Here is a 20,185-nt window from a genome sequence, read left to right on the forward strand (position 1 = left end):
ACGACTCCGAAACAACCGATCAATCGAGCGAATATCGTGCCAAAAGAGAGCCGAGACCAAAAAAATCGCGCCAAAGTCGCTCAAAAATCAATGTCATGTTGACTGTTTTCTTCGATTATCGTGGTGTTGTGCATTATGAATTCCTTCCAATCGGTCAAACAGTCAACAAGAAATATTATTCGAACGTTATGCGTCGTTTTCGTAACGCTATTCGCCTAAAAAGGCCGGAATTGTGGAAAGACAATTCTTGGTTTTTACACCACGATCATTTCGCCAAAAAATCAAACCATATCGTTCCGCAACCACCTGATCTGGCGCCGTGCGACTTCTGGCTGTTCACCAAGCTCAAAAAACCGCTCCGGGGACCCCGTTTTTATACGATAGAGGAGATTCAAGCCGCAGTGAAAACGGAACTGAAGGCCATCCCGAAAAGTGACTACAACCAGTGTTTCTAAGATTGGAAAATCCGTTGGCATAAGTGCATTGCATCGGGAGGGGATTACTTTGAAGGGGATGAAATTGATTTGGAAGAATAAATAAAGAATTTGCAAAATAAATACAATGTCACCTTATTTTGGGCACAGTATATGTATATCGGAACCGCAGATATTGGACCACCATAGCTTAGAGCTCTCATACAAAGTGAGCGATCGAAATCAAGTTCTTATATAAAAAACCTTTTTATCTGACAAGATATTTTTTTGCGAAATTTGGCTCGGATTATCTAAAAATCATTACAACAATATCTAAATATTTTTTTAGATCCGACCAGTTGCTGTCATATAAAGTGAGCGATTTGATGTCAATTTTTGTATGGAAACTATTTTTTAACTGTAAAGGTTATTTAGTTTCGGTGAAACGGCGAAGTTAGCGTTTTTTCTTGTTTTTGCATATACCATACATACATACATATATTGAATGTACAAATAGTTTAAAACATTATCTACAAACTTGAAGTTGATCCGACTCTTAGTGTCGTGGATATGAGTGTATTTGTAAAAAAACTATTAGATCAAACCGATCGTGCTGAAAATTCCATACGGCCTTCATAGATATGTATATTTGTCAGAAATGATCAAAGAATAAAATTGTTTGATATCGATTTTGATTTTGCAAGCCTGGTGATCTGAAATTTAATTTGTTTTTCATAAAAAAACTTTTTTTGTCATTTTGTCAAAAATCAAAAATTTTAACTTAAAAAAATAATAATAGTAACAAACAAGTAAAGAAGGGCTAAGTTCGGGTGCTACCGAACATTTTATACTCTTGCAACTTGCAAAAATCAAAGCCGGTGGAAATACTTTAAGGTGTAAAACCAATCATATAGCGTAAAGTCAACCGTATGTTCGAAAATCCTGATATTAGTTATATGGGGGCTAGACCAAGTTTTTGCTCAAATTTAACTATTTTTGGCACAAAGGTACACTGTTACGTGTAAGACACGGTCTCTTATTTCCACTAAGTTAACTCACATATTTGCCGATATATGCGGTACAAAGTCATTGTTCGGAAGTTCGAAAATCTTTATTTTAAGTATATGGGGGCTAAGGGAAGTATTGGTCCGATTCAACACATTTTCAAGATACAGACATACCATTATAAGAGAAGAATTATTTCTTAATTTCAGTTATATATATCACAAATTGTGGGCATGGCAATAGTCGGACTACGCCCATCTACGAACTCGTAATTTTTCTATACTACTATATTTCATCAAGCTATCTTCATTTTTACTTAAGTTGCAGCTTGCATGGGCGGACGGACGAGCATCACCTGGATTTTAACTTTTCTCGTCACCCTCTATCTCGCTTAGTTTTCAGTGATACCGGTTGAAAGGTGAACTAAACTAGTACACTCTGTAGCAACAGGTTGCAAGAGTATAGAAATTCGTTTTTCTGACATGTTCGCTGGTCGTTCGCTAAGTAATTACGTTTTTAATTCCAATTTACGCACAACAATAATAATAAAAACAATTACGCGATTGTGTAAAACATTTTATGAAAGTCTTTCAGCAATTTCTCGAGTTCTTATTCGATTTGTATTGACCAACGACTTTGTTCTGAAGTTGGCTGTGAAAAAATCAACTACTTAGTGATCTACCTAAGATGTGGATTTAACGCCTTAACGACTTGCAGATCAAAGACCAATCTTGTAACCGCTAGAAATTATTTACATTATTCAAGAATATATTATTGAAGTTAATTTTAGTTCCATAGACGGGATTGACGACTTTTGACATTCAGCTACATCTGAAAAGATTTATTGAACCATATACCCATAAAAATTGAGGCTAAAAACGTTTGATTAAGAAGAAACTTTAACTGAAGTATAGATAAATTCGTAATTAAGGAAAATATCGTCGAATCCTAGTCTGGTCGGAGATCATTCAATGCATTTTTCTTAAAATTTGATTGTTCAATTTTCGATTAAAACTAAAGATAGAGAAAGAACTGTCAATCATAGAAACTGCTTTTGCTAGTTAAGTCGAAAAAATACTGCATTTCTGAATTACATTTCACTTCTTTCAATAATAAAATTAATTCTATAAATAAAGTCATATTTTTTGCAAACAATTTTTTTGTTATATCATTTCAGTTGTTTTGTTTTTACTTTTATATACTTCATTTAAATTAATTTTCTATGTTAAAATCTTCTTCTTTTTCCATTTCTTTTCCTCTTCAAATACAATACACATTTGATTCGTATGCGATTTAGACAAATTGGTCGCATGCCAAAATTCATGCGGTACTCAACGTCGAACGCAAACTGCTCGGAAGCCGAAACGGGTGAAAAATGCAAAATGCCAACACGCACACACATACAGACACATGGGTAAGTACGTACATACATTCATCGTCGTTGGGCTCGTGTACGCGTGAAAGCTTTCAGGAAAACTATCGGGAAAAAATGAAAAATCTATTGTCTGCGTTCGCCAACAGCAGCAGCAGCGGCAACGGGTTTGACATTAGTTGTCGTTGTGACCATTGGTCGGCATTGCTCGCACCCGTGTGGGGGGTAAAGTGGTATTTATTTGATCAACAGCTGTGAGTGCGGGCAAAAAATTGTTAAATATATAATGGATGGGCCAAAAAAAGATGTGCTTATGTCAAGTTCTACAGTTGTCTACAAAAAAATGCGAAAAAAAGAAATTCTTTGGTATTAGAAAGGTTTGTAAGTGACAGGAGACGTCAGCGGGACGAAAAAAGATGATAAGTAGTGATCACTGCTTTGTTATGACGGCGGTGATGATTATGATTGAACACCAGGAATGGTTTTGGAGGTTATGCTAAATAGACCGAACGTGTTGGTTGACATTTCCCTAACTGTGTTACGCATTTCAATAATGAAATCAGGGATGTGTTGGGAAGTGCGACATAATTGCAACACCTTGAAGTGTCAACAAGCTTTGTTTCGGTTGAGTACTGATGAGGAAGAGAACTCCTCATTATTAAGAACGGATGCGGAATTTTTTGCGACTCACTTGGTTTGAAAACACTTTCGCAGTAGAAATTAAAATCATCTTTAGAGGTTGAATTCAGCTCCTTAAGTTAGGGGAAAATAGAATTTGGAAATGAGGTTGAAATCATCTTGGGAACTGAGGTTGAGATCACTTCTGAAATTGAGATTAAAGTCATCTTTAAAACTGAGGTTGAACTTACCTTTGGAACTGAGGTTTAAATTACTTTGTAACACAGATTGAAATCATTTTAGAAACCGTTATTGAAATCATCTTTCAAACTGAGGTTGAACTCACCTTTAGAATTGAGACAAAATCACTTTTGGATCTGACGTTGAAATCATTTTTGAAATTAACGTTGAAATCCCCATTGGAACTGAAGTTGAAATCACTTTGGAAGTAAGGTTGAAATCGTCTTTGCAACCGAGGTCACAATTACATTTGGAACGGACACCAAAATCACATTTGGAACTGAGATTGAAATCACCTTTGGGACCGATATGGAAATCATCTTTCGAACAAAGGTTAAAATCAACCAAAGCTAAATCACTTTTGGCTTCAAGCTTTGAAGCAGTCGCTTAAAAACATGTATTCCAGAGTTGTTATCCTTCTGACTTTAAACTAAGAGGTAGCTCTACTTGAAGTTTAAGTTAATGTTAAACAAACTGAATATATTTTAATATGAATTGAGTTCAAGAGACACTTTTTTGTGGCAATGAAGGACAAATTAACAAATTTATTCGATTGCGGATAGGTTTAGGTTCGTCTGGTAGGCCAATGAGCCACGCATAGACCAGTTATGGTCCCTTGCGATACTAGATGGTGTTCAGTTATCAGGTCCATGAAGAGTAGTCATACTTTAGGTTGCCTGCGCTTGACGCGAAGTGTATCATACCGTGGGAACCCCAGATACAGATTACAGCGCAGTCTTGCCAATGCGTGATAAGTGCAGAAGAGTGCTCCATTGTTTCCCTGGTGCCTTGCTCTAGATATTTTCTGCATTCTTTTCGATCTGTCAGTATACGGATAGGTTTAAACAACTCTAGTTTTGGGCAATATATGAAATACACAAATATAAACTACAGTGCGAATAAAAACCTAGCAAATTTACTAAATTATCATATTAAAGTTTTCCAGTATCCAAGTCGAAGTAGTTGATGGCTGATAAAGGGCAAGAATCGGTCTTGGTGTGCAAGTATATTAAATTGTTCATTAAGAGGAAACTTTCTTATGATGGTCGATGTCAAAAATAATTTTTCGGAGTCATAACTCAATTATAGTTGAGCCTAGTCAAAGAAGGAAACATTATCATCGATGGATAAGGTCAAGAGAGGACGTTTTCGTAAGACGATTGATATTAAAAAGGCCCTTTCGGAGTCAGAGCCTTGGGCCTTGTCAAAGGAGCAAGCATTACAGTCCATGTATAAGGTCCGAACCGGTCTTGCGGTTATTAAAACTAAGTATAAGAAGGGTAGGAGGACATAATTTTTAACATTCCGTTCGACGCCGACAATAGATTGCGTCTATACAGACAGATGTTGTCATTTCGGTTATCAAAACCAGTTTCAAGAAGGGTAGAAGGACATGACTTTGATCGGTCAGTTGGGTTTTTCAAAATGAGTCGTCTCTTGGTGAGAGGAGGACGTGTGGATAGTTTCAAATCAATAGCTCGTTTTATTTTGCCCTTAGCATTTTTTCAGGCATTGAAGTGCCAATATTTTAAAAGCAATAAATAGTTGAATATATAAATTTGTGCATTTGTTTTTATTCCATGACATTTGTGATTATTATTCTGCAAATAAGGTTTATTTTTGTTTTTCAACTAACAAATCACGCTATTAAAATTTATTTGCCAAACTCCGGGGATTCGCCTTGGCACGCACAGCACATTGCTCATCCTTTTATTTTAGAACAAAACTGAAAATCCCCCAAAGACAGAAAAAAATCGAAAAGAGAATATATTGAAACCGAATTAACGGACTCGTGCGTAGCACACACGCAATTTCGCCTAAAATTCTATACTATATATTACTTATATTATATACAAATACGTACATATGTACTGCGGCGTATTCATGCACTTGCTGTGTGTGCGCCGATTTCCTTTTTCTAGCTTTGAATTTTCCGAAATCTTTTATTTATTTAAACGAAAACGGCCGAAAATCTCGCGAGCATATTATTCGTGAGTTTTCCAACATGGCCAATACACGGCACACATACACATATATACACAGACACAAAATGTATGGGAAAACACCAATACATGCAAGGAAATTTATATTTTTATACAGTTCGACCGTGCACACACACACACATACACAAGCGCAAATTTACCGCTTGACCGAAGCGCACGAATTTTTCACAAAGTTTCAACATTTTTTCGGCTAGAATGTTGAGGAAAATTTTCCTGCGAATTCAGTGCGAGTTGGGCTACTTGAAGAAACGCGTTGTTTTCTGAGTGAGAACCATCACCAAAGAACGACCGAAGAAGAACAAGAATTATTACATATTACATTTAGAAATCAATTGAAGCTAAACAATTTCTAAATAAACAAGAAAAATTGCAAAAAAGTAATCACAATAATCGAAATAATAAAAAATAAATCTGAAATTGTAATCTAAAGTGCGAATTCGCTGAAGAATTCACAAATTGCTTGCAACGTGTGAGAAAAAGTAAAGTGCCGTCGCATGTACTTACATACATATATACAATATACATATATATAAATATATAAAGTTAAAAATAGCTGCATGAAAATTACAAGAAAACACATTAATGTGATTTGCGAACGGTTAAAATAAGAATTTCAGAATTTCGTGTGTAAAGTGCAAAAAATATTAACGATTTTGATTTCGAACACGAGTTTTGGGTGTGAAAAACAAAGCGATGTGCGAGAATATTATTGTAAAAGTGCGAGGAGTAAAACTTGAACTGTGAAATTTAATTAAGAAAGTGCTTGTGAAGACTGGTGGAAAAAATTTGAAAATAAAAATTAAAAAAAAATTGAAAAATTGCGTTTTTGAAACTTTGAAAAACTAAATAAGTGTAAAAAATGTGATCAGACCGTTATAGGGATCATACAAATTCAAAAATAACATTTACAGTGAACAGTTATATGTACATTCATACTCAAATATATTATATTTTTTTTTAAATAACGCCTTTCAAAAAAAGTAAGAAAATTGCTTCTTTGAAACTTTGAAAAACTAAGTATGCTGACTAAGTTTAAGAAAACTGTGATGTGATCGTTTTGGTGATCATACAAATTCAGAAATTACATTTACAGTGAACAGATAATATGTACATTCATATTTAAATTAATTTAAAAAATAACGTTTTTCAAAATAAACGTAATAATAATAAATAAATGACACATTAAACAATCGGAATTTTTTAATATCTAAAAATAACAATATGTTATAATAAAAAAATTATTCTTATAGTATTTCAATTCCAAAAAAACTCTTTTTTCGTAATACTACAAGTTCTAAGAAAAAACTTTTATTAGGGAAATACAAATAAATAAAAAAATCTCTTCAAAATTTCAACATTTTTTAAGTCAAGTTCTTCTCTGAATCTAAATTTATCCAAAAGCTCTAGTTATATTAATTTATTAAAAATCATTTAAATTTTTTTAAAACTAAAACTAAAAAAAAATATATGAAATAATTTTTCATTTACAATATTTTTAAAATCTGTAATTTAATAAAAAAATATTTTTTTTATTTGAAAATTTTTTTTTATTTCAAAAAATATATTTTTTTCTTTTAAGTTCTAATTATATTAATTTATAAAAAAAATATTTAAATTTCTTTTTAAAACTAAAACTAAAAAAAAAATCATTAATTTCAATCATTTTCAATTAATTAAAAATTTTTTTTTAAGTTATAATTATATTAATTTATTAAAAATCATTTAAAATTTTTTTAAAGCTAACATTAAAAAAAATAAAAATAAAACATAATTTTTTTTTCATTGAATTATAGTTTTTAAAAAAATTTTAAATGATTTCTAAAAAATTAATATAATTAAAACTTTTGATGAAGTTAGATTCAGAAGAAAAACTTGGCTAAATTTTTTTTAAATTTTATTTTATTTTTTTTTGAACACATTTTTTGAAATCTGAAAATTATAATTTTCACTTTTAACTTGTTCTGTATCATACAAATTGGTTTGAAAAGACGATATCTTTTATAAAAAAACTAAATTTGTAACAATTTAGGAACCAAAAACGTTTCAAACCAGCAAATCCATTTTCATTCCAAATTGAAGTTCAGAATATACCTGAAAATTAAAATCCTTCTTTCATAGGCGAAATCATTTTTCTAATAGGAGTAATATGTTTTTCAATTTCCCTTTTTTAAGATATATTTTTGAAAACAAAAAACAAAAACACGGCAGCCTGCACCTTTGTGGCTGTTTTCTTCTTTTCATTAGTAATATTTTTTACGTAGCGAGTCCCAAACCCAGCGCACAACCCTGTGGAGGGGATGTTTTGCCTCGCCTTCCAACGGATGTTCTTAGGTCAAAGACCGGAAATCGTGAGCTGCTTGAACCATACTGTGTAAAATAATCGTTTCTGGCCACTCCCAAGTAAATGGCGCTCAGAGAACTTTCCTTATTTGCGAGAACTTTTACACATGATTCCGTTCTTCATCCTTCAAAACAAAAATAATAATGTATAACATTGATACAACTGTACAAATATTTTCCCTTTTTTCATAATTTCATCTTGAAGTACATATTAAGTTTTCCACGAAGTTCTTCTGTGGACAAATTATTTATTTGAGAAATAATCTTCTTGATATTTGGCATAGATTATTATCCAAGGCAACGCTTCAATTTCCGAACACATTGTTTCAATCAGACTCCTGTAGAACATAGCTGTCATACAAATTGACCGTCCTAAATAAAGTCCTTGTATAGAGAACTTTTTCATTTGAGAATGAATCTTCACCAAATTGGACACAACTTATTATCTAAAGCAACGCTTCAACATCCGAGCGAATTGTGCAGATCGGACCACTATAGCACATAGCTGTCATACAAACTGATCGTTAAAAATCAAGTTTAATATCTTTTTATACAATTTATATTATAGTAAACTCACTTGTGAAGGGTATTGCAGCTTCCTGGCAGACGAATTGAACGTTTTTCTTATTATTAAATAAACTTTTCAATTTTAATTAATTTTTAAAAAATTATAAAGCTGTTGAAAATTACAAAAAAAAATTTGAAATCTGTAAAGCGGTTAAGAATTACAAGAGAATTTTGATTTTATGTGAACAACAACTTTTTAAAGGCATTTTAAAGTTATAGGAAAAAGTGTTTGAAATTTATATGTACCTTTTGGCTTTCAATTGTATTTCTGAGGCTTGATAATCAACGACATTTAAGGTTATAAATTACACCAAAAAGCACAAACAAACATTAACTTAAAACTAAAAACTTAAACAAAACACCCAAAATAGTTTGAAGACAATTTTGCAACCTGCAAACTGTTTCTTTCATTTCACGCCCACTATTGGCGAATATTTATATATTTCCTGTGAATTTTCAGTGATTTGGTGATAAGTTTCGGCTCATAATATAAATAAAAAATAAATAAAAAAAATCAAGTAAAAACGTAACGCAAAATAACAACGCTGCGGTACTTAGAATTCTAATGAGATTATTTGAAAGATAAATTGCGGTAAAGCTAGCAAACGAAGAGAGATTAACTGCAAACGAAAGAAAGTGCTTGTTCTGGTGGACTGTGCTGACTGTTGTCAACCAAAAACGAAATCGACGCAAACACCGACCAAAGCAGTGAAACAACGATTTTTTGGCAAAAGTTTTGCTTTGAGTAAAAAAAATTCAGCATAAACGCATCTAAACGGTAGAAGCAACAACAAACCGGACAGCAATGAATTCAGCGGGGTGAGTAAATTATAAAAAATACTTTTAATCATTTAATTTTAAAGAAAAAAGTAAATCAAAATCCGCGGAATAATTGCGGAAATTTTAATAAAAAAAAAAATAAAAATAAAAATATATATTTATAAAGAGAATATATTAATGAAAATAGTGGGAAGAGTATAAGAAAATCATATTTAATACTTTTAACTGCCACTTACCTTCCCTTTTATCGTTTATCACATTCTTTTTCAACCTAAAAATTATATTACATTTTACTAAAACCTCAATATCGAGTTGTGCAGTTCTTACCCTCCAAAGTGTGTTCTGTAAAGAGCGCCGCGTCTCACATACGCCAACACAGGAGGCAAATAGTGCTGCCAATAATACTGTGTGAGGTTCTTGTATTTTTATATAATATTTATTTTTTGTCGTGGCTTTCTTCACTTTGAAGGCCAACAACGCCCACTACCTCAGGGCCGCCAGCGCCGACATGCCAGCGCAGCGTTTATGACGGTTAATGCGTTGCGTCAGCTGGCCCCGCCCGACCAACTTGCGCTGGCTAAGTGTCGAACTATTGTGGGTTTATGGGCGGCGTGTGCGCGCCCGATGTTTTAGCAAAATAAAAATAAATTAAGACATTAAAAAATTAAATGAAAAGTGATTAAAAAATAAACAGGAAGACATACATTTGTGAAAGTTGGGCAATAAAAAATATTTATATTTTGAAAATAAAATACTTAAAAAAAAATTAAATTAAAAAATTTCAATTATAATTAAAATTATATATAATTAAAGTATTTAAATAAAAAAAAATTAAATTTTAAACTACTTTTTTTTGTATTTTAATCTAATTAAAGTTGAAAAAAAATTAAACTAAAAAAATAAATAAATAAAGAATTAAAATTATTAAAAATTAAATATAATTAAAATAATTAAATTTAAAAATAAAAATTAAATTTAAAATTTAAAATTTTTTTGTAATTAAATATTTTTTTTAATTAAATTTATGATATAACTACGCACATTGTCAAAAATCATTTTAAGAAATATTTAATTACCGAATACTTTGCATTTAAAAAATTATTTAATTAGCGCAACCCTTGCCTTCAATTAATTAATTTTTATTCTCTCTTCACATTATTTCGCACCGGAAATACCATTGCTAGCATGTTTAGTGGCAACTGCACTCAGCCAGTGCATTATTTGACATTTAACTGTCTTCACTCACACACACACTCGCTCATACATCACTCATTAAAAATTGCGCTCTACAGTTTTGTGTTTGCATTTCCACCTTGAAGTGTGTGCGTGTGTGTGAATTTGTTTTAGGGCAATGCCATAGCAAATTTTAGTTTGTTTTCCTAAACTCAACCGGTTAAATGTTGAAATGGGAAAATTTTATTCGCGCAAACTGTCGCATAAACAATTAATTAATTGAAATATGGCCGGCGAGTGGATAACTTGGGTAGGCGGATTTTGAAATATACGATTCTATGCACGTGACAGGTGCGTGTAAGTTAAAATTAAGTATTGAGTACATTTTTCTGAATTTTGGTACAAAATGGTATGGAGAAAAGTCGAAATTAATTTTTAAACTATTTTTTTCATAAAATAATATAAATAATTTTTTGAAGAAAAATTTATAAAAATGCGGAAAAATCTAGAAAATAAATTTAAAACCAATTTGTTCACCATATAATCGGTAATATACGAGGTTTTGTGAAAAACCTTATTGCAAAATGTTGACATTTCATTGAAACTATTTTTTCATAGAACTGAATTTTCTAATGAAAAAACGACATAAAAACTTGTTGATGAAAAAAAATTATAAAAATATGACAAAATCTAGAAAAAATTTTTCAAACAAATTTATTTACTAATGCACCTAATTCTGTAGTAAATGTCATTGAACAATTTTGGAATTTCACTGTTGAAAGATTTCAAACATTTAATAATAAGAAAGTGCGGAGTGTACTTAATTTTTGGGTATATTTAGTTATAGTTTTAAATAAATAATCAGTAGAACAAGAAAAAGAGACTATAAGGAAGTTGTTAAAAGCATTTGTGCTTCAAAAAAATAAGTTTTTTTTTATAAATTTATAAATTGTTAAGGGTATCCAAAAATTTTCAAATGATTCACCGAATATGAAAGTATACAAAAAATTTATGCAAAAAAAATTTAAAAAAAACCTTAAAAAACTTACAGAAAACGAGTAAATAATCCTCTAAAATAAAACAAAAAATCTTTTTATATTTTCCGCAGAAAAAAAATATTTGAAGTCAAATTTGCGACAATCATAATATAGTGATTTTATTCTAAAAATTTTCGAAATGATTAATAGATTATTAAAGTGCATATATATCAAAAATCAGAAAATGAGTGAATAAAAAAAATCATCGGATATTTTCAAATTTTCCGCATAAAAAAAAACAAATTATTCGAAATCAAATTTGCCACGATCACAATATTGTAAGCTGATAAACACGGCTCGGAATTTTTGAAATTTTAGTTCTGTGCTTTAAATTTTAATACTTAGCAAAACTTCTATTTGAAGAATCATTACATTTGTCAAAAAATTAATTTCGTTTTTAAATGAAAACCTAAAAGGAATTCAAACATTTATTTTTTTACCGAATTTTATTAAAAATTGTTAAAGTTAGAAAAATACTTTTCCATATTTTACTCTGGATTTTTATAAGGTATTTAAAATTCAAGTTATAGCCGTTTTCGTGTCGTGGCAACTGGGCCGGTTTAGTCTTTATTTACATATTAGACACTTTTTAATAACTCTCTATGTATGATTCAGTAAAACCTGAAATTTTTTAACTCCAGAAAGTAAAAAAAAACGAGTGAAAAATCTGCAGTTTATTTCGAGTAGGCACCCGTTTATGAAAACAATATTTTTAATTTTTTAGGTTTTTGTGATGATGACACTTGTACTAATCAAAAATTCGGAATTGTACTCTCAAAATATGAATAAACTAATGATATAAAAGTGAATAGTAAAAAATATCGATTTCATTATTTTTTCAATTGTCGAATTGGGTCCTCTAGACTAGATTACTCTCTTAAAAATTATTCAGGGGTGTTGTGGAATCCAAGACAGATTTGCTTAGCTGTCAGAATTGCAAACCTTTTGGATTTTCGTTTTTTCGAACATACGCAAAACCAATATTCGAATGAGCTATTTACTAATGTAACTAATCTTGTCAAAGCAATTTTAAAAAAATATACAATGAGTTCGACAATTTTTAATTTTTTTTTAGAAGCAGAAAAAAATGAAAAAATTAAAAGGAAAGTAGAATCGTAAGTGGAATTTAGCTTGTATTTACTTGTGTGTTACTATACGTGCTTACTTTACCGATTCATATCACATTAACGACTGAATAAAGATGCATTTCTTATGGTGTTAAATATCATCAGAATGCAGCCTCGACGATTCCACCTGTAATTCAATTGGCACCAATATTGCGGGTTTTTAGCAGAGGTGGCATATCAACGGGAGTAGACGTTTTTCAACCGCCTAACAGCGCACAGAAATAGCAACGCAAATTTGTTAGCGATTATCTTCTTGCTTTATTTCTGATATCAAACCCGATAAAAGTGGTTTTGAGACACCATGATACAAATTCTGTTTCGAACATCAAACTAATAATATCTGCATTCATGACATCCTCCACTTTTTTATCGGTTTCAATTCTGATTCCCACAACTATCGGATTCCACAACAACTCTAATTAAAAGAAAATATATATACCTCAAAAAATATTTGTTCAATTCACAACCTGTCGTAAAGCATCGGAAAAAAAATTATAAAACACTTGTTTTTTTATAATTTTACGATTTTAATGCTTTAACAGGTTGTGAATTAATAAAATCATAACTATTAATATTAATAATTATAAATAAAAACAAACAATATTCCGAAATTAAGAAAAAATATATTCGAATAGAATAAACAAAAATCATAGTGTTTAAACTATATCTATATTTAATGTCTCGTCATTTCTATTTTCAACCAAAAATTTATTTTTAAAATTTGCTGCTCCAAATTACCAATATGCATATTTGTGCTCAATTTAAATTAGGTCAGTGCTTAGTGAGTGTTTTTATTTTCGCAAACAATTAGCAAATGTTGAAAGCAGTCAATAACAAATAAGAAGCGTTAAAAATTCTGACAGTTTCATAATTATTGTTTTTGTGCTTTAATTTTTCAGTTGCTGAAAATTAATGAGCTTTTACCATTAAATAAATAAAATAAATAAATATTAAGTAAATAAGGCATAAAAAAATTATAAAAATAAAAAAAAAAAATAAATAAAAAATTTATAAATATTTCAAGTGGAATATTTTTGAAAAATAACTGTGACCTGAACCAGAATTTCTAAATAATTTTTTTAGTTGATTATGCCATGACATATTTGTTGCTATTACTCAATGGAAAAAAATGTTTAGAAAATTTAGTTTTTAATTTAAATAATAAAATATATTCACTTTTACTTGCAGATCTTCAAAATACAATATCTATCTTCATAATAAACTTAATCTTTCTGATATTCCATGTTTTTTGTTTATTCTAAAAATCCATTGATGAATCATATATAATCCAGTTCACTTCTCCGGTGAAGTGCGAATTCAAGGTCACATAATTTAAGCAAATTATTACACAACGAGAATGCTAAAATAAAAAAATAAAATCTGAAAAGAAACTTAGTTCTAAAAATAAGAAAAAAATTTCTTCAACTATTAAAATTTAGTTGACGCAGAAAGTTGTTCTTTAATCTACACGTGTTTACAAAAAAGAAAAGCGAAAACGAACTCGAAACATTAAAAACAACATAAAATAAAAATTTCCTTTGGGTTAAGAACAATGGAGAGTGGGAGAGAGACTGAAAATAAAAAGTATATGGGACTTTTCAAAGTAAAACGAATTTAAACACAAAAATTGCTGGGAAAAAAATATAAAAATAAATAAATAAAAATAAAATATAAAAAGAAATCTCAACTAAAACTATTTCACTTTCGATTAGTCATCCAAACTGTTAATTTTAAGCATGAATGAATAATTATAGTTTTGAAAATCAAAAATGTTCTGTATAATATGTTAAAAAAATAATATAAACAATATAACCAACATATTGGTTAGTCAAAAAAGTATTTTTGTATTTTGTCAATAGTTGTCGTTGCAGTCGTATATCTCCAGTACTACCAATCACATTGTGTCGTAGTAGGGTTGGAAAGGTAAGGTTTAAAGCTTCATTTAACCGAAGAAAAAATAAATTCGAGGAAATTGAAAAAAAGTTACAGCTATTCAAAAATGAGTGAAAATAATGAAGAAATTCGCTATATTTTGAAATTTTTGTATAAAAAAGGGCAGAATGCCATGCAAGCCATCAATGAAATTTGTGAAGTCTATGGAGGTGTTGCTGTTCGATCAATTTGGGTAGCACAACAATGGTTCGCTTGCTGCCGTTCTGTAAATTTTGAAATGTCGATTTACGCTGATGAAACTTTTACACTGATGGAATATTGTCTCCAGCAGAAAAATGGTTAAAAGTGGTCGACCAAAATGGTACATTTTTGTTTATTTATTTATTAGTATAAATATGAAAAAATAAGTTGAAGTTTGTTTAGGAATACGAAAAGACTTTTTCGACAACCCAATATATATACATATAATAAAAACAAATCGGTTATTCAAACTTGGGAGTGTCTAATCGAAAAAACATCTAGTATAAGCCGAAACGACTGGTTTGCTAAATAAAAATAGAATAACAATCGATTAGGAGACTGTGACTCCAACGGTAAGCTTTTCAGGACCCTTGAGCTTTTCAGGAGCTTTGAGCTTTTTAAGCTTTAATCAGCTTAAACCGAATAGTTACTAAAAGAAAACTGGCCTAAAAAGTCTGCTGTAGAGATCTAGCTTTACACGTATGTAATGAGTTGGAGATATTCATATTATTCAATTCAGTCCAAAATAGTGAGCAGTGAAATATCGAATGGAATGCAGTTCAGATATATATAAAATATTCTAAAACATTCAAACGCGCATAAATATTATATAAATATTCAAAAACCACAAAGGCTTATACAAAACCCTACCAGCTGTCGTAATTCACTCGAGATAATGACATTTGGCAACTGACACTTGTCAGTGAGCGAATGACAGTAAAAGTTCTCGCCGGATAATTGAATTATTGAAGCATTGTTTCAATTTCGCTAATTGTTATTTTTGCACAAGTACATACATACATACGCACACAAGCACCGGTATTAGTCATTCTTATTCTCGACTCTTTGCAGAAAAAACATAAATAACTTACTAATTTTTCGCTGTCCAAGCAAAATAGGTCATAAAAATGTCTAAGTAAATAAAATCAACATATGCGGCGTCTTGACAATGAGCCAGCGTACACGATTGCAGAGAGATTTGAAAAAAAATTTTGATAGAAATTTCGCATATTGACAATTGACACTTCGATACTGAAAGCATCAAAGTGTCTGCACGTGGAAATGAGTGTTTAAAAGAGGTCACTAGAACAAACAGAAACGGTCTGTGATGTTAAGCGTGCGGAAGGAAGTGAAAGATAAAATAGGTCAGGGTTATGACGAAACTAATTTCGTGAGGTAAATGAGAGAAAAAGATGAGTGATCTATTCCTTATATCCTTCTTTTTTTTGAAGAATAAACACAGAAACTTCAAATTTAATGGGTGATATTTATTATTATTCGAAAGAACATTCCTTGGCATTTATTTTTTGAAGATTACCCCTTTCAAATGTTAGCGGAGGCTACGTCTCAAATAGCCTATCTTTTGAGTAAAATTTTCGATGACTCGTTCGAGCATTTCGACTGGTAATTGACGAATGACACGAGTGATGTTTTACTCCAAGGCCTCAAGCGAGATTGTCCACATAGACTTTAGACTTTACATATCCGCACAGGAAAAAGTCTAACCGTTTGATATCAAACGATCTTGGTGGCTAATCGACCGGCCCAAAACATGAAATTATCTATTCGCCGAAATATAGTATATGTAAATCCATTGATTCATGCGATGTGTGGGAAGTGGCGACGTCTTGTTGAAACCATATATCGCCGAGATCACAATTACAGTTAAACATTACAATAAACATTTTATAAGCAAGTGTTTCATAGAATCTTCAAAGCCAAAAACTTGATTCCTGAAAACTCAAAAAAAATCCCAATAATCTAATGCAATTTATTACTCTCACTTTCGTTTTTCATTCGAGTTTTTTACGATTCCTGCTTTTTACCATTTCTTTTAGTTTTTAAACAACTTTTAGTACTTCCTGCTTAATTATAATCTCCACAGCAGGCGTTTGACCATTAACTAATTTATTTGTTTACGATATGTATACATATAGTTTTTTATATAGCTACATATGTTTTCTGTATACTTTGAATGAATCATCTACTCATTGACTCATGTTTCGTAAACAAATTTCGGTTTTTCACTTTTTGTAAACAAAACTTTCAACATGTTTCAAGAAAAGCACCAAAACAGACCATTATGCTAGATACATAGAGAAATAGTTTTTTTTATTTTCTTTTGGACTATACTTAAATTGCTTTCGATTAACACGAAAAGTTTTTGAAAATATGTGTTATTCTATCAACTTCTAAGGCTGAGCGCGCTGTCGTACAAAGTGTAAGCAATATGAACTTATAATGACTTGGTACGATCGGATCTTCCACTTACCTGTACATGAATAAATATACTGTACTGCGTCGAATACTTTCAGATCTGGCGTGGTTTTATCCATCGGACAACATAACCAAGCAAGCGTAGCTGTCTCTTAATTCGCTGAACTATGTCAATGTCGTCGTATAACTCATATAGCTCAGCGTTCAATCGACTCCTGCATTCGCCGTTGCCAATGCGCAAAGAACCATAAATATTTCGCAGAACCTTTCTCTCGAAAACTCGTAACGCCGACTTATCAGATGTTGTCATCGTCCGTGTCTCTGCACCATATAGAAGGACGGGAATAACGAGTGACTTATAGAGTTTGGTCTTTGTACGTCGCGAGACTTCTTTACTTCTAAATTGCCCACTCAGTGCGAAGTAGCACCTGTTGGCAAGAGTTATTCTGCATTGGATTTCGAATCTGACATTGTTGTTGCTGTTAATACTGGTTCCAAGGAAGACGTAATTATCGTAGACGTAATATTTCGTCTTGCCCTCGTTCACTACTGGACCTATTTGCTTTGGTTCTTTGTCCAACCTGGAGAAAGCAGAACTAACAGCGCGGTTGTTGAGGCCAATGATATCAATATTATTGGCATACGTCAGCAGCTGTACACTCTTATAGAATATTGTACCTCTATTCTCTATTCAAATCTGCAGCTCGAATTATTTTCTCTAGGCGTAGATTGAAGACCATTACACGATAGGAAGTTGCCTTGCCTGAAACCTCGTTTGGTATCGAATGACGCGGAGAGGTCCTTCCCGATACTGACGGAGTTTTTCGTATTGGTCAACTACAGTTTACACAACGGTATTAGTTTTGCGGGGATCCTTAATACGTTTGCAGTGGTCGTCATCAAAAAGGAGGGTCTCTTATCCGAGGCAGTTTTCTTCTTTTCTTAGGGGATGTTTCTTATGTGGCGGGTCCTAAACCCAGCGCACAACCCTGGGGAGGGATGTTTCGCCTTCAAACAGATGTTTTTGTTGGCTACCCAGAGGGTACGTGGTTTAAGACCGGAAGTCGTGAGCTGCTTGAGCCATATGTAAAAGAATCGTGAGTGACACGCAGTGAACTTTTCTTACTTGCGTGAACTTCTAAACATGGCTCCATCCTCCATATGTAGAAGTTCCCGCACTTTCAATATAGTTTCCATATAGTGTTGTGATTTTCAGGTCCCGAGCGAATTTTCTACAGGGAATTTCGATTGCATTTTAAAAACTTTGTTAAGTGTTTTCAAATGAATACTTTAAATAATTATGTGAAACAGATTTACACCAAAACATTAATCAACTTTGGTTTGGTAGCGTTTTCATAGACACACTTAAAAAAAGTAAATGAGTGATGTTCTCATACACACAATATACAAAGAAAAAATAAGAGGAAAATTAAATGTACATATGTATATATACTTGTATATGTAGTATGTATGTATATTCCATATACTCGCACAAGTCAAGTTATATATAAGTCTTTACGTAATCAAATGTGGGTGTGATCTGTTGCACTTACTCAGCGATCTCGCCTTGCTACTGTAGACGCATAAAAACGTACATATGTATGTAAAAGCATATATGTATTGTATATTTACATATGCCTGTGCGTTTGTAAGTGGCTTGGATGCCCCAGATCTTGATTCTTAACGCTCGATATCCATGCACTTCCACGTTCCAATTGACTTGTGCAATGCATAAGAATTAAAATGCATTTATTTAGAACAAGTGAATATAAACACACATTTGTATATATGTATATACATACGTTTGTGTATACTATTTTTATGTACCTACGGCGCAGCATAAAAAGTGAATGTGCAAAGAAAGTGAATGTGTGCTTAATGAAGTGGAATGCAATGTGCGCTCAAGAATGTGTGGGAGTGTACTGTGTGTAAATAAAAAATAATAAAAATAATAAGAAAAAAAATAAAAATCATATACATATATGTTGTAATGAAATGTAAAATTATACTATTACTATGTAAGCAGGGAGGCCACGCGAGAGTTTAAATAAGTCATTATGGGAGCTTATGTTCTAAGTCGGGATCGGGTACTAATCAGGAGTTCATCTCCTGAACCTGTACGGCCAAAAATACGGCGACGTTCATTACTTACTTAAAGGCCTGCCAAGGTTTCAACGAGACGGAGATGAGAACGGCTTCAGTCTGATATATTTCGGGTTTCCAGTACACCATAATAAGAATCTTACTGTCCTCGATTCTGATGAGCCCAAGGCTTTCTTCGACCACTGTGCATGTTAGGTGCTGGTCGTTATGTGATCTATGTCGCTTTTTTGTCTCCCTCTCGTGAGTAGGTGCCCCCTCGGTGCAAACCGTATTGTGGACGCTTATTTAAAGGCGGCATCTGTTCGCCAAAGGTTCATTGGGCGCATGAGGCATTTTGAGCTTCGCCTGCAGCTCTTTGTCGGTGGCTGGGTATTACTATTAGCAGCTAACCGGTAGCTGTTCACAAGAAAGGCGGCTTGAACCGGGGCGTTGTCTTGGTACAACTTCCAATCGGCTGCAATGTCTTGTCGGACTCGAATAACTCCGAAGATTGTCTCTTTGTCTCGAGCCACCGAAACACACCACTCCTTGCCAAAGCAACATCTGGGTAAGCATGCTTGATCATATCAAATGTCTCTGTCGCAGATTTACCGATTTGTATTTGAAAAAAAAGTTGTGGTCACAGTTTGACTTAGCTTAAGTCGACTTCAGCTCTTTTCAAATTTCCTCATGTGAAGAATCTTTCAAAAAATGATCTACATCGTACCTCTTCTCAGTGTCGTTTTCACTTTCCACATATACAAAGAAAAAATATTTTTAAATTTATCATCTGATCTTATTCGTAAACAAATAACTACGCAGCCACGAGTTTCTCCTTGAACCGAAACTTTTGACCGAAACAATCACACGGATAATTATGCATATTTACATTACCTTTAAATTACAAAATTTTCCTCGCTGCTGCTGGGCACAGCTCCCACAGCTGCCTGCAACATGCAAGTGAAATTTTTTCGGGATGCAACATAATGCTGCAACAAATTGAGTAATGAGCAATGACACGCCTAATCAGCCACGACAATTTCTCATGCGCTGGTAATGGCTATAAATGTGGTAGATG

General features: G+C 32.1%; 1 protein-coding gene across 3 annotated transcripts in view; it reads left to right on the forward strand.

The window, feature by feature from the left end:
• The first annotated feature begins 5,863 nt into the window (after positions 1 to 5,863).
• The window catches only part of LOC126753350 (protein piccolo), an 83,981-nt gene continuing 69,659 nt past the window's right edge, over positions 5,864 to 20,185 (forward strand). The window contains exons 1-2 of one of the 3 annotated variants that reach the window (XM_050464728.1): positions 5,864 to 6,130; positions 9,019 to 9,377. In XM_050464728.1, coding sequence (XP_050320685.1) covers positions 9,364 to 9,377 — 14 coding nt within the window. In that variant the 5' untranslated portion in view covers positions 5,864 to 6,130; positions 9,019 to 9,363. The remainder of the gene's footprint in view (positions 6,131 to 9,018; positions 9,378 to 20,185) is intronic. The other 2 variants (XM_050464729.1, XM_050464730.1) reach the window with 2 other exon arrangements.

This window comes from Bactrocera neohumeralis, chromosome 3, assembly GCF_024586455.1.
Source record: "Bactrocera neohumeralis isolate Rockhampton chromosome 3, APGP_CSIRO_Bneo_wtdbg2-racon-allhic-juicebox.fasta_v2, whole genome shotgun sequence".
In the NCBI taxonomy this organism is placed as follows: domain Eukaryota; kingdom Metazoa; phylum Arthropoda; class Insecta; order Diptera; family Tephritidae; genus Bactrocera; species Bactrocera neohumeralis.